This window comes from Brienomyrus brachyistius, chromosome 2 (genome assembly GCF_023856365.1).
Source record: "Brienomyrus brachyistius isolate T26 chromosome 2, BBRACH_0.4, whole genome shotgun sequence".
In the NCBI taxonomy this organism is placed as follows: domain Eukaryota; kingdom Metazoa; phylum Chordata; class Actinopteri; order Osteoglossiformes; family Mormyridae; genus Brienomyrus; species Brienomyrus brachyistius.
Window position 1 is genome coordinate 44,245,913 of NC_064534.1, and position 14,094 is coordinate 44,260,006.

Consider the following 14,094-nt stretch of genomic DNA (forward strand, 5'->3'; position numbering starts at 1 on the left):
GTGGGTCCGGCGCTGCCGATTGGATGGTGGGGCTGCAGTGTGAGTCAGATAAAAAAAAAAAAACCAGGAGTAGGATCCAATGGGACTAACTGGCATGTATAGACGCGTGTAATGCAAAAGGGCTGTTTTTGGTAGCATCTCTCGCTTACGGCCATACCACCCTGAACATGCCTGATCTCGGAAGCTTAGCAGGGTTGGGTCTGGTTAGTATTTGGATGGGAAACCACCTGGGAGTACCAGGTGCTGTAAGCTTCTCTCACTTTTACTTTATACAGGGGGCGCTCAACTTCACGAATAATTTAAATCTAGCACTCCCCTTCCATTTTACTATTTTATATATATATTTTTTTTCTCTCATTCATAAAGGCAGCTTTTACACACCGTTTTACTCTAAATACTGCCTGGTAATTCTAGGTGCTGTAAGCTGTTCGTGCCTTTATTCTACCAGGGCGCGATCTTCTCACAAACTTGAAGACTGTCACTCCCCATTCACATTTTACAACTTATTGTTAATGATAAACAGACAGCTTTTTACACACAGTTTTAAACAAAGTACTGATATTATTCCTCTTCAACTCACCGCTTTGTTTTCTATGCAAAAACCACTTCACCACAAAAGACTCGATATTATTGGCATAGCAAGGTCTGCTCTTCTCCTCCTTTCAAAACTTGCTAAAAGCTGTATTTAAAAGAGCAGGTTGGCCATGGTAATTCACACACTTCAATGCCAGCTTAATGTTTAGGTTAGTGGGAATCACAGAGGAATTAGGGATGGAAACTTCTTTGCTGGTGGTAGAAGCGGTCTGGTGAATTTTTAGAGAGAAGAGGCCGTCGATGTTTGAATGTAGAAAATTGTTCTGGCTGCAGCCTGCAGTATGGACTTGTTGGTGTGTGTAGCTCCCAGTGATCTGACAGCGCGACGTTTTGGGGAAGCATGTGATTCAGCAGCTACCAGTGGGCTTCGTGCGGCGGAGATTTTGTGGCTGTTAGCTGAGTTGATAGCAGTGGGTCGTTAAGAGAAGCCTGCATGCGGTAGGCAAATGAGTAATGTTTGCCGGCGGGGGACGTGCGGCGATTAACCTGTGAGGTAGTGAAAAGGAGTTAAAAAGAAGGAAGTGTGCGGATGCGGAAAGAATGGAATAATTGTGGTAGGCTGCCGGCTGAGTAGTTTGGTGAATGTTTGGTGTGGGTCCGGCGCTGCCGATTGGATGGTGGGGCTGCAGTGTGAGTCAGATAAAAAAAAAAAGAACATTAGTAGGATCCAATGGGACCAACTGGCATGTATAGAGGCGTGTAATGCAAAAGGGCTGTTTTTGGTAGCGTCTCTCGCGTACGGCCATACCACCCTGAACATGCCTGATCTCGGAAGCTTAGCAGGGTTGGGTCTGGTTAGTATTTGGATGGGAAACCACCTGGGAGTACCAGGTGCTGTAAGCTTCTCTCACTTTTACTTTATACAGGGGGCGCTCCACTTCACGAATAATTTAAATCTAGCACTCCCCTTCCATTTTACTATTTTATATATATATTTTTTTTCTCTCATTCATAAAGGCAGCTTTTACACACCGTTTTACTCTAAATACTGCCTGGTAATTCTAGGTGCTGTAAGCTGTTCGTGCCTTTATTCTACCAGGGCGCGATCTTCTCACAAACTTGAAGACTGTCACTCCCCATTCACATTTTACAACTTATTGTTAATGATAAAGAGACAGCTTTTTACACACAGTTTTAAACAAAGTACTGATATTATTCCTCTTCAACTCACCGCTTTGTTTTCTATGCAAAAACCACTTCACCACAAAAGACTCGATATTATTGGCATAGCAAGGTGTAGGGAGCCGCCCACTGGCCCAATGGCGGAATCCAATGGCGCAGCCGAAGGCTGTGAATGCGTGTTGGTCCTTCCAAGCGCTCCTGGGAATTACTTACCCTTTTTAATATACAAAATATTCTTTTAGACACATATCTGACTCCATTTTATTAATAACCTTATTTAAATATATTCTAGTCATGACGTTTATGTTGTTTGGATTACTTCGAGACTCTCCTTTAGATTACCAACTCTAGTTTACCCCTGATGAAGGAGCCCGCCAGATTTGCCTCGGCCGACAGGGCGATCCATGGGCTTGTTCCACAGGGTTTGTCTTAGAGGTACGGAAGCCGCCACCATTTAAGACAATATCAGCCTCTGATTATTCGGGTCCCTCGACCTATATAATTCCCCAAAGGCTCAGTGTCTGCCAATTACTGAGCATGTGGGTGCCTCGGAGATTAAGTCGATGTTTACCCGAACCACATGTACGTCCACCTCAGAGGCTCAGCCGGGGGCAGCCCATATCATAACATGTGTCAACCTCAGCGGCTGTGACGGCGCACCTTTTGTTGCGGTAGTTTGTACGAGGCTTTACTTTGGGCTCGTCTCAGGGACTCCGCCGATGCCGCCCATTGTCTTACCATGTGAGCGTCTCAGGGACTATGCCCGGTGCCTAGGAACATAGTGTGTACGCCCCTCAGAGGGTAGACCGGTACCTTTCATCAGCATGTGTTGACCTCAGAGGTTAAGTCGGCCCGTAACTGAGCGTGTGCGAACTCCAGAGGTGCGGTTCTGGTACCCACCTAACTTAACTTGGGCAGTCGAGTTTGGGACCCGGATAAAGGGGATTTAACTCAGAGGCTGCAAGATAGTATTTACCACTTTAGTCCTAATCAGGATCGAAGCCCAATCTGGAAAGTTTATAAAGAAGTTAGCAAATCAGACAGTCATGAAGTAATCAAGACAACATTTATTAAACATATTACAATATCCAATCATTGACATGTGGCCACACATACTTGTAAATACATTTTGACAAATACAATATAAAACCATCACATACCTCAGCTGAGAGTGCACAAAGTTCTGCGGAAAGTATCTGACTACAGATGGACTTTCGCCCAGTTCTCTGCGGGAGCTCTGATTACAGAGTGACTCCCCGACCTCTTCTGAGGCCCTTCCTTAAGTATCCCAACCAGGTGATGGCATGTCTCTGAAGATTGACCAATTTCGGTCAATAGTTAATTTTAGGGCCATTGCTGGTCTTGGTTCTCAAGTCCCCAGCCAATCAGATCACTTTAGGGGGAGGTTATAATTCTCTTGTTCTACCATGTGGGAGGCTTTCACATTTTTGTAGATTTAGCCGAATTATCTATATTTCCCTTGGGGAAAGTTCTACTGCCTTAACTCTGAGAGTGTAATACTCCTCGTCTCATGCCTATTCAAACGAGACCAAACATGCGTGTATTTGTCCCTAACATCTATGTGTGGTGAGTTATCCTATTTCTAGTGGAAAAGGTGTCTGTGTCTGGGGACTGACAGCTGTTGTTCTGTGGATTGACTGCGGAACTCCGGCCACTCCAGGGGGTGAAAGGTCTTGCTTTTTCTGTATTGCTCCAGTTATTCTCAGGAGCCGGCAGGGCTTTGCATTCCTTAAAAGGGGTGTTTTGAAGAGTTGAGTCCAGTCTTGCCTGGGTCAGCGGAGCTCTGAAATAGACTGCTGCAGGCTGGTCAGATTTGGGGCCTGCAAGACCTATAGTTTTATGTCCTTACAGTTCCCCCCTTGGCCCCTTGGGGCAGACCATTGTCCCAGAGGGGTCATTTCCTAGGTCTCTGAAGTCTCCAACCTCTGTACGGGTTGAACCTGGAGAGGGCTAAGGATGAAGGCGTTTTTGGTAGAGGTTTTGAGAACCTGGATGTGATGTCGGAGGTAGCAGAATTGGAGTATTGTAATGATGAAGATACAGCCACTGGCAATAACACATATCCGAAACATCCAGTCCCACCATGAATAGATATACTGTGCTGAACGGGTGGATGCGCTGGTCAAGATATGTACAGTTTTCTTTGCTAAATTAGCCTGCACCTGCGCCTGATGGAGGTGGTAGTCAATCTGTCGAATGACTTGCTGAACTAAATCCATGGTATCGGCCATGGTTCGAGTGCCTTCTTCATAAAAGGTGTCATCCCACCATGGAGAGACATCAACATCTAATGGTACTCTTCCCAAAATGTTGATGTGGCCCATGGTGAAGTCCTCGGTTACCTCCAGGCAGAAAGTGTGATTTGCAGGGCAGGTAAGGCCTCCATAGGAGAATGAGTCCATTTCACTGACAACACACCATTGTGTATGTGAGACTTGAACCGCTTCTGCATGTCCATGTAGAGAGTGTATATTGATGAGTTTTGTGTCGTTATGTGAAAAGGGCTGAAGTGTGTTGCAAGTGCAAATGATATGATGTGTGGTCTCGTGGCAACAGGGACGAGTGGTAAATAGGGTTTCAGTCCCTCTCAGAGTCATGTATCCCATACGATGGTCCCACTTAATTACCTGGTCTTTCATTACAGTTCCCAGGGATCGTATGGTGGTCGAATTTGGATATACCTGGTCTGGATTACTTAAAGGAAAGGTTACAAAGAATCCTATACAACCAACGCATTCAGTACCCGTATGCATCATTAAAGAGGTTAGCAATTCAGAATATTTCAAAGTTCCTCTTATATCTGATTTCAACCATTTCTCTAACTCAAGTTTGCCAATCAGGTCTTTAAGAGCATGTCTTGGAGTTTTTCTCAGACGTAGGTCCAATATTTCCTGTCTTGCTGCTGTAAACAGATCTTGCGCATAAGCGCGGCAGGCTATATCACGCTCGAGGAATTGTGTCTGGTTAAAGAGGGCCTCACTAATTGTTAGAAGGGTTTGGGCTTCAGATTTTACTGCTTTGATGAGATTCTCATTACTATTTGAGAGATGTTGGACGCCGGTGGCTACTTTATTAGCCACCCAGGTTGTATACTGGGATTGTCCTGCTATTCTGTAACTGTTTATTATGGAATTCCCTGACCCAAACAGTCCGGTTATGTCTGCAACTAAATCTCGTTTGGGTCGTTTATACGATACTTGAATAGCAAGCCGGCTCTTGTAATCAGAGACTAAGTCCTCGAGTCGCGTTTGTAACCAGGTATATGTCTTATCTTCGCCATTACAATGTTTTAGATATAGAGGTAACAGATTCGAAATATTATACGTTACATGTGCCATTACTAAATTAACATCATGTATTAAAGTTTTGTTTAGGTTGCCTTTGATAAGTCCGCCGGGAGGAGCAGGATATACCGTAGGGCATCGGTTGGGCTTATGGTACCCACATGTGGTGAGGTTGAAGCAGTGATGTGCTGTCCATGAGCAGTTCTGAGGGCTGGTGTAGTCAATCCTGCTGCTTTGGCACTGCCCCACACAGTAAGTCCCTTCTCTCCGGCTGGTCCATATGAAGATCTTGGGTTTGCTGATCTTCCCTGGAGGGGCAGTTAGATTGAAGAACAACTCTGTGTAATGTATACTGGTGGTGTTGTGGGTTATTGAGTGTGTGCACCAATACTTTGCAGGTTCTAGATCCCGGGTGTTATAACACTTCTTCGGGTCTAGCCCATTGTTATTCTGTTTATGCATGGGATATAACTTTCCCTGGGTTGCGTCTGGTATATCCTTAAGTTTATACCAGGCTGTGAGATTATGGGATCCTGAAGAGATGCTGAGGTATCCAGTTATATTTAAATAGGGAAGATAGGTGGATCCTGTCTTACAGCAAATCTGTGTGGCACAATTTGGTTCCGGAGCTACTCCGGGGGCCATATAACTGAGTCCTGTAATTGTGTCTCATGAGATGTGTATGGCCCCTCCATGTGTCTCCACACCCATCTTCCGCATTCTGAGCTGTGCTTCAACTGGACTCTCTGCCCCAGCTTGAGGCATGTCTGGTTAGACACCTCTCTCACGTCGGGGGTCCATGGAATTGCAGTTATGAGCCTGTAATGGGACATAGGAATATGGACAAGGTTATTTTGTCATTGAATCTTGGGTTGCTTTGCATTGGGACATGTGGTACCACTTTAACTTTCCTTTGATGGTTATACCCACACAACTGTTGCATACGGCTTTCACTTCATATGGCCCATGCCATCGCGGGGCAAAAGCATTTTCTTTCACGAAGACCCGTACCATTATCATATCCCCTGCTGAGAACTTGGTCTCAGAATTTGGGTTGAACTGCACATCATTAGCTCGGTCTGATTGTTGCTGTTTGATGGCTGCTGACGCTTGGAGGGTTTTCAAACGTTCTTGCAGTTGGAGCAGCACTGTTTGTTGCTTAGCCACTATAAGTGGTCCCATATCTGCAGGGGATATTTCTGGGTCAATTGGCAATTTCATCACTCGTCCAGTCATGAGTTCATATGGACTAACGCCTGTTGCTTTTGAAGGGGTTGCTCGTAGCACCGTTAGGACTGTGGGTAGTGCATCAATCCATTGGTTGTGGCATTGTGCTATCTGCTTTGCAATGCCTTCCTTGATTGTGCGATTTACTCGCTCGACTATCCCAGAACTCTGGGGTCTGTATGGGACATGGAGCTTCTGCTGGATGTTCAACATCCGGCACATCTCTCTTACTACCTGTCCTGTGAAATGGGTACCTTGATCAGATTCAATTTGCGTCGGTGTCCCCCATAACGGGATGATTTGGTTCGCTAGCACCCGTGCCACTGTAGTTGCTGTATTATTACGTGTGGGTATGGCCTCTACCCACTTTGAGAATTTATCAATTATGATCAAGCAATACCGGTACCCCCCTTTGGCACTGGGTAGCGGGCCAATGAAATCCATCTGCAATTCCTCCCAGGGACCCCGTGGCGGGTCTGGTCTATGGAATTTGGTACGCCCTGGTTTTCCTTGGTTAACGATGGCACACACATGACATGACTTACACCATGTGGCCACGTCTGATCCCATCGCTGGCCACCAGAAGTACCGTTGTATAAGCTGTAATGTTTTATGGGCTGATACATGTGTATATTCATGATACAATTTTATTATGGGTTTTTGTAATGCTTCGGGTACGACATATTTACCTTCTCTGAGTATTATTCCTTCTTTAATGGTGATCAGTGCATCACTGTCTAACGGGGCCGTGAGCATTTTATCGGAGACCCATAACTCTTTCTGATATTGTTTTAAGTCAATCGGAGTGATCTGAATGGTATTTATGCTATGAACCTGCTGATGTTCAGCTTGCCATTCCTCTCCCTGTAAAGCTGCTAATTTTGCCAGCTGATCAGCTATGTTATTATTTTGCTCGTGTTTATTTGGATTTTTAGTTATGTGTGCCCGCACTTTAACTACTGAAAGGGGGTTTGCGCGTTGCTGAATCGCTTGCCAGATTGCTGTAACAACGTCATAATGTTTAATTGGTTTTCCAGCAGATGTTAAGAATTTGCGCAATCGCCACTGGGTGATGAAATCGTGTACTACGCCAAATGCATATCGACTGTCTGTATATATACATAATGGTTCTGGGTGCATTTGTATTGCTTCTAATAATGCTATTAATTCAGCTTCCTGAGCAGATAAATTGGCTGGCAGTTTAAGCAGTATCGGTTGATTGGTTTCTGCTTGATTGGTCTGTGGGGTCCATACCGCACATCCGGTATAGAATTGTCCCTTTTCCCAGAACCGCGCTCCATCTACGTATGCTAGAGTTTGTCCTGGCATTTCTCTGTCTAGTACGGGACTTTCTCTTTCCGGTTCTGGCTCACATGTGTGCGGATGTCCCTCTATATCCCCAAGCAAGTGAGGTAATATCCGGTCATGTACCGTAGTGATGTCCCGGGCTTGGATGTCTGCTACCCATCTTGCCAATCGCTGGCCAGAAACCCCTTTGATTTTTCCTTCTAACAGTAGCTGTACAGGCGTATGCATAGTGTGTATTATTACCGGTTGGAATCCCACAATTGGTTCTGTCACCGTTAACATCCAGTGCACCGCTAAGAGTTGCTGAGTACAGGAGTCAAACCCTTGTTCCACCGGAGACTTTAAGCGGCTATAGTATGCAACTGGGCGCAATTTCCCTCCATGTTCTTGAGCCACCACCCCACTAAGCGTATTGTCATACGAGTCTGATTGAATATGAAAAGGTTTTGTGGTGTCCGGCAAACCGAGCGCTGGTGCCGCACACAGCTGCTGCTTTAGATCGGTGAATGCTTTATCATGCTCCTCGGTCCAATTAAGGACTTCTGAAGGTTTGCTTTTCCCTTTCTGCAATGCATATAGCGGAGCTGCGCATTTGGCAAATTCTGGAATAAAGTCACGTAAATAATTTGCCGTACCTAGGACCTTTTGAAGCGCATTCAGTGTGTGTGGTCGGGGTAATTCCGTAATGCACTTCTTCCTGTCCTCTGTTAAGGCTCTATGGCTGTGTGAGAGTGTGTATCCTAGGTATTGGACCTCCTGGCGGGCAATTTGGGCCTTTTCTTTATTTAACTTAAACCCTGATGCCCCCAGGCTCTGTATCACTTTTTCCACAAGCTGCAAGTGATACTCGAGCGATCCTTCTGTGGCAATGAGTATGTCATCTACATAGTGAACCACTTCACCCGTCCCCATTAAAGGATCCAAAACATCGGCGACTGCTCTATGAAAAATAGCCGGACTGTTATGTAATCCTTGGGGCATGCGTTCCCAGGTATACTGTATTTGATTCACTGTGAACGCCAACTTCCATTGGTCCTCTTTTTTTACTTTAAGGGACCAAAACCCGTTTTTAATGTCGAGTACCGTAAACCAGCAAGCCTCCGCTCCCACCTGTGTTAGTATGGTGGAAGGGTTGGCTACTATTGGGGTCGCTTTTGGCAAAACCCGATTTAAACGCTGGTAATCAATGCACAGTCTCCATTTCCCATTGGGCTTTGGCACTGGTAAACAGGGAGAATTGGTCGTTGAGCTACAACGCCGAACTATGCCTCTGATCTCAAGCTGCTTCACAATCTCATGCACTGCAGCTTCTGCCTCTGGTTTAATATGATACTGCTTTTGGGGGGGTGGTGGCTTCCCTTCTATGCATACCTCAAAGTCCACAAGTCCACAATCATGTTCATGCGTCGCCCAAACTTTTTGATGATTTTCAACTAACTGTTGGATGAGATCAGTGTTGGATATGGACATGATGAATGCCTTCCCGTATCGGGCACGGCTTTTACTCACTTTTTCCGTTCTCAGCTCAATTTGCTTTTCCAAACAATGAATTACTACACCATATTTCCGCATGATGTCCATTCCCAACACTGTCCCTTCACTATTTCCAGGCACATACCAAAATGGCTCCTCAATAGTCACTACACCCAAGTCTAATTGAGTGGGCTGCGTTTGTGTGGCTATCATTGTGACATCCCCAATACCTTTAATTTGTATAGTTTTATTTGTTAATGGAAGGGGAATATCCGTGCAGGAGCAGGATGCCCCGGTATCAATTAGAGCATGCACTAATCGGCCTCCAAGATTAGCTTTTACTTTGATCCGGTTCCCACTAACAATAGTGCTCCCCAATGCAATGGAGGCCACGTACCCCTATTGAGGGGGTTTGTATTTCTCCAACAGGGCGGTCAGTTCGGCCTGCAATGATCCAGATACCTCCTTTGAGCTCAGCGGTTTCCCATCAGCTTGCCCCTGGCTACACGCGGGCTTTCCGGTATGGTTCCCCTGGTTTCTGTTACAGAAACCTATGGCAGGATATCGCCGTTTCTCTCTCCCTTTAAAGCAATTTCCTGTCTTATGACCTGCCTTTTGACAAAATTTACACCATTCTGGGGATTTCTGTGGATCGGGGCTATTCCCTTCAGTTATCCACTGAGTTGCAGCTATGGTCCGAGTTTTGCTCAATTTCATTCGGTTTTCTATTTTGCCAGCCCAGTCCACCAATGCCCTATACGTATTTTCTGCTGGATCTCCACCATGGATCATTGCTTGTTGGATGTGAGGGCCCGCATTATTCTTCAGGAGCTGTATTAACACTTCCTGATCGCGGTGCGCTTCCTCCATCCCCGAGTGTTCTTTAAAGGACACCCACATGCGCTCAGCATAAGTTTCAAATGGCTCTTTAGTAGCCTGCTTAATGTCCAATATTTTATGCCACGCTGCGTGTGCGGGTCCCCTCAGGTGAAGCAGTGCGTCCCTGAGTCGGCTAAACACATCTTCCTCAACATCCCCATTCTGTTTTATTATAATATCCCCTGACTTTAACTCAGTGGTCAATTTGGGCCGCAGCTCTTCGGGGATTGTAAGCAAGACTATTTGCCATACATCCCTGGCTTCCAGATTGTACACTGAAGCCTGTAACATGAGTTTGTCCCAGTATGGTTGAAACGGGCCTTGTCTGGGCATCATGCCGACTACCTCCCTGTGTCTTGCACACTCGTCACATGTTAAGGGACGACTGATCACCGTAACATCGTTGTCTGCATCCGTCATTGTTTTGAGAACCGCTACTCTGACGGATTTTCGGGGAAGCGTGCCTGTCCCTATCCGGGTCCTTATGGGATTCCGACTTTTCGGCTCTCCCGGTCTATGGGGCCGATAATGAGCATCACTAGAGGGACTTGGAGATCTCACTGGATTCCCCCTTTGACTGGCAATCCCCATAGAAGTTCGGCTACGAACTTCTTCCACAGACATATCACGAGTTTTATTAGTTAATGCAGCCAAGTCCTCATCCTCACTATCGTCATGTGGGTTGGAGTCTCTAGACTCGGTTGCTGCCTGCCGAATGGCGGCTACTGGGAACCCGGCATTCCCGCAATAATCCTCTAATGCGGATGTATAATTATGCTTCCGCCGGAGTTTATCTTCCAACTTATCTATTTGGGTTTCCCATATTTCACCTTGACGTGCCCAGCCCTGCTTTTCATATGCAAAGCTATCAACCTGTGCACGGAGTCTTTTTAACTCCTCTGATCGTGAAGTTTCCAAGCTGCGTATCACCTCTAAAGTCCGCTCTTTCTCTGCTAATGCAGCAAGATCATTACGGCGGAGCAAATACACAATTGCAGCAGGAAGGTCTCGATATTTAGACTTGGTTCCCAGCTTCCGCCCTTCGCTATTATACCAATATAAGATTTGGCTGTTATCCCAACTCAGCCCTAAGCCTTTACCATGCAGGCGAACCAGAGTATCTTTAAGGCACACTGCAAGTGCTCCCATCAGCTCCTCATCAGCCTCTCCACTAACATATCCCTGCTTATCCATGTTTAATTACTTACTTTTCTCCACCACCTGATTTCTACTGTCTCCACTCTATTCCTGTTTTACACTACCTGTCGCTCACTTGCCCTCAACTCTTCACCTATAAACAAAAACCACTTTACTCACCAAACCTGCAGAGAGAGAAGGGATGCACCAAACCTCATCTTCTATCCTTCGGGGGCTGTCTTGGGGACGCTTGAAAGCGGCGCTAGAAGGACGTCACTCGCCTGGCTGCTCCAGCTCTCACGGGATCACGTCGCTCGTCTGGCTGGTTCAGCTCTCGTGAGATCACGTCGGGGTCACCAAATTGTAGGGAGCCGCCCACTGGCCCAATGGCGGAATCCAATGGCGCAGCCGAAGGCTGTGAATGCGTGTTGGTCCTTCCAAGCGCTCCTGGGAATTACTTACCCTTTTTAATATACAAAATATTCTTTTAGACACATATCTGACTCCATTTTATTAATAACCTTATTTAAATATATTGTAGTCATGACGTTTATGTTGTTTGGATTACTTCGAGACTCTCCTTTAGATTACCAACTCTAGTTTACCCCTGATGAAGGAGCCCGCCAGATTTGCCTCGGCCGACAGGGCGATCCATGGGCTTGTTCCACAGGGTTTGTCTTAGAGGTACGGAAGCCGCCACCATTTAAGACAATATCAGCCTCAGATTATTCGGGTCCCTCGACCTATATAATTCCCCAAAGGCTCAGTGTCTGCCAATTACTGAGCATGTGGGTGCCTCGGAGATTAAGTCGATGTTTACCCGAACCACATGTACGTCCACCTCAGAGGCTCAGCCGGGGGCAGCCCATATCATAACATGTGTCAACCTCAGCGGCTGTGACGGCGCACCTTTTGTTGCGGTAGTTTGTACGAGGCTTTACTTTGGGCTCGTCTCAGGGACTCCGCCGATGCCGCCCATTGTCTTACCATGTGAGCGTCTCAGGGACTATGCCCGGTGCCTAGGAACATAGTGTGTACGCCCCTCAGAGGGTAGACCGGTACCTTTCATCAGCATGTGTTGACCTCAGAGGTTAAGTCGGCCCGTAACTGAGCGTGTGCGAACTCCAGAGGTGCGGTTCTGGTACCCACCTAACTTAACTTGGGCAGTCGAGTTTGGGACCCGGATAAAGGGGATTTAACTCAGAGGCTGCAAGATAGTATTTACCACTTTAGTCCTAATCAGGATCGAAGCCCAATCTGGAAAGTTTATAAAGAAGTTAGCAAATCAGACAGTCATGAAGTAATCAAGACAACATTTATTAAACATATTACAATATCCAATCATTGACATGTGGCCACACATACTTGTAAATACATTTTGACAAATACAATATAAAACCATCACATACCTCAGCTGAGAGTGCACAAAGTTCTGCGGAAAGTATCTGACTACAGATGGACTTTCGCCCAGTTCTCTGCGGGAGCTCTGATTACAGAGTGACTCCCCGACCTCTTCTGAGGCCCTTCCTTAAGTATCCCAACCAGGTGATGGCATGTCTCTGAAGATTGACCAATTTCGGTCAATAGTTAATTTTAGGGCCATTGCTGGTCTTGGTTCTCAAGTCCCCAGCCAATCAGATCACTTTAGGGGGAGGTTATAATTCTCTTGTTCTACCATGTGGGAGGCTTTCACATTTTTGTAGATTTAGCCGAATTATCTATATTTCCCTTGGGGAAAGTTCTACTGCCTTAACTCTGAGAGTGTAATACTCCTCGTCTCATGCCTATTCAAACGAGACCAAACATGCGTGTATTTGTCCCTAACATCTATGTGTGGTGAGTTATCCTATTTCTAGTGGAAAAGGTGTCTGTGTCTGGGGACTGACAGCTGTTGTTCTGTGGATTGACTGCGGAACTCCGGCCACTCCAGGGGGTGAAAGGTCTTGCTTTTTCTGTATTGCTCCAGTTATTCTCAGGAGCCGGCAGGGCTTTGCATTCCTTAAAAGGGGTGTTTTGAAGAGTTGAGTCCAGTCTTGCCTGGGTCAGCGGAGCTCTGAAATAGACTGCTGCAGGCTGGTCAGATTTGGGGCCTGCAAGACCTATAGTTTTATGTCCTTACAAAGGTCTGCTCTTCTCCTCCTTTCAAAACTTGCTAAAAGCTGTATTTAAAAGAGCAGGTTGGCCATGGTAATTCACACACTTCAATGCCAGCTTAATGTTTAGATTAGTGGGAATCACAGAGGAATTAGGGATGGAAACTTCTTTGCTGGTGGTAGAAGCGGTCTGGTGAATTTTTAGAGAGAAGAGGCCGTCGATGTTTGAATGTAGAAAATTGTTCTGGCTGCAGCCTGCAGTATGGACTTGTTGGTGTGTGTAGCTCCCAGTGATCTGACAGCGCGACGTTTTGGGGAAGCATGTGATTCAGCAGCTACCAGTGGGCTTCGTGCGGCGGAGATTTTGTGGCTGTTAGCTGAGTTGATAGCAGTGGATCGTTAAGAGAAGCCTGCATGCGGTAGGCAAATGAGTAATGTTTGCCGGCGGGGGACGTGCGGCGATTAACCTGTGAGGTAGTGAAAAGGACTTAAAGAGAAGGAAGTGTGCGGATGCGGAAAGAATGGAATAATTGTGGTAGGCTGCCGGCTGAGTAGTTTGGTGAATGTTTGGTGTGGGTCCGGCGCTGCCGATTGGATGGTGGGGCTGCAGTGTGAGTCAGATAAAAAAAAAAAAAAGAACATTAGTAGGATCCAATGGGACCAACTGGCATGTATAGACGCGTGTAATGCAAAAGGGCTGTTTTTGGTAGCATCTCTCGCTTACGGCCATACCACCCTGAACACGCCCGATCTCGTCTGATCTCGGAAGCTAAGCAGGGTAGGGTCTGGTTAGTACTTGGATGGGAGACCACCTGGGAATACCAGGTGCTGTAAGCTTTTCTCACTTATACTTTATACAGGGGGCGCTCCACTTCACGATTAATTTAAATCTAGCACTCCCCTTCCATTTTACTATTTTATATATATATATATTTTCTCTCTTTCATAAAGCCAGC

At 46.2% G+C, this 14,094-nt stretch overlaps 3 protein-coding genes, 1 non-coding gene and 2 pseudogenes across 4 annotated transcripts in view; 3 read left to right on the forward strand and 3 right to left on the reverse strand.

The window, feature by feature from the left end:
- LOC125715120 (uncharacterized) overlaps positions 1-14,094 on the reverse strand; it is a 1,180,389-nt gene that overhangs the window by 1,099,884 nt on the left and 66,411 nt on the right. The window lies entirely within an intron of this gene.
- LOC125715114 (uncharacterized) overlaps positions 1-14,094 on the reverse strand; it is a 935,270-nt gene that overhangs the window by 852,997 nt on the left and 68,179 nt on the right. The window lies entirely within an intron of this gene.
- LOC125732122 (5S ribosomal RNA) lies at positions 144-252 on the forward strand (annotated as a pseudogene).
- On the forward strand, positions 1,329-1,437 carry LOC125732235 (5S ribosomal RNA; annotated as a pseudogene).
- LOC125715228 (uncharacterized) lies at positions 2,768-5,666 on the reverse strand. Its single transcript, XM_048986547.1, has one exon. The coding sequence runs from the start codon at positions 5,664-5,666 to the stop codon at positions 3,639-3,641; it is 2,028 nt and encodes a 675-aa protein (XP_048842504.1). The 3' UTR covers positions 2,768-3,638.
- LOC125730864 (5S ribosomal RNA) lies at positions 13,857-13,975 on the forward strand. The gene has a single exon (XR_007391153.1). It is a non-coding gene; the product is annotated as a 5S ribosomal RNA (ribosomal RNA).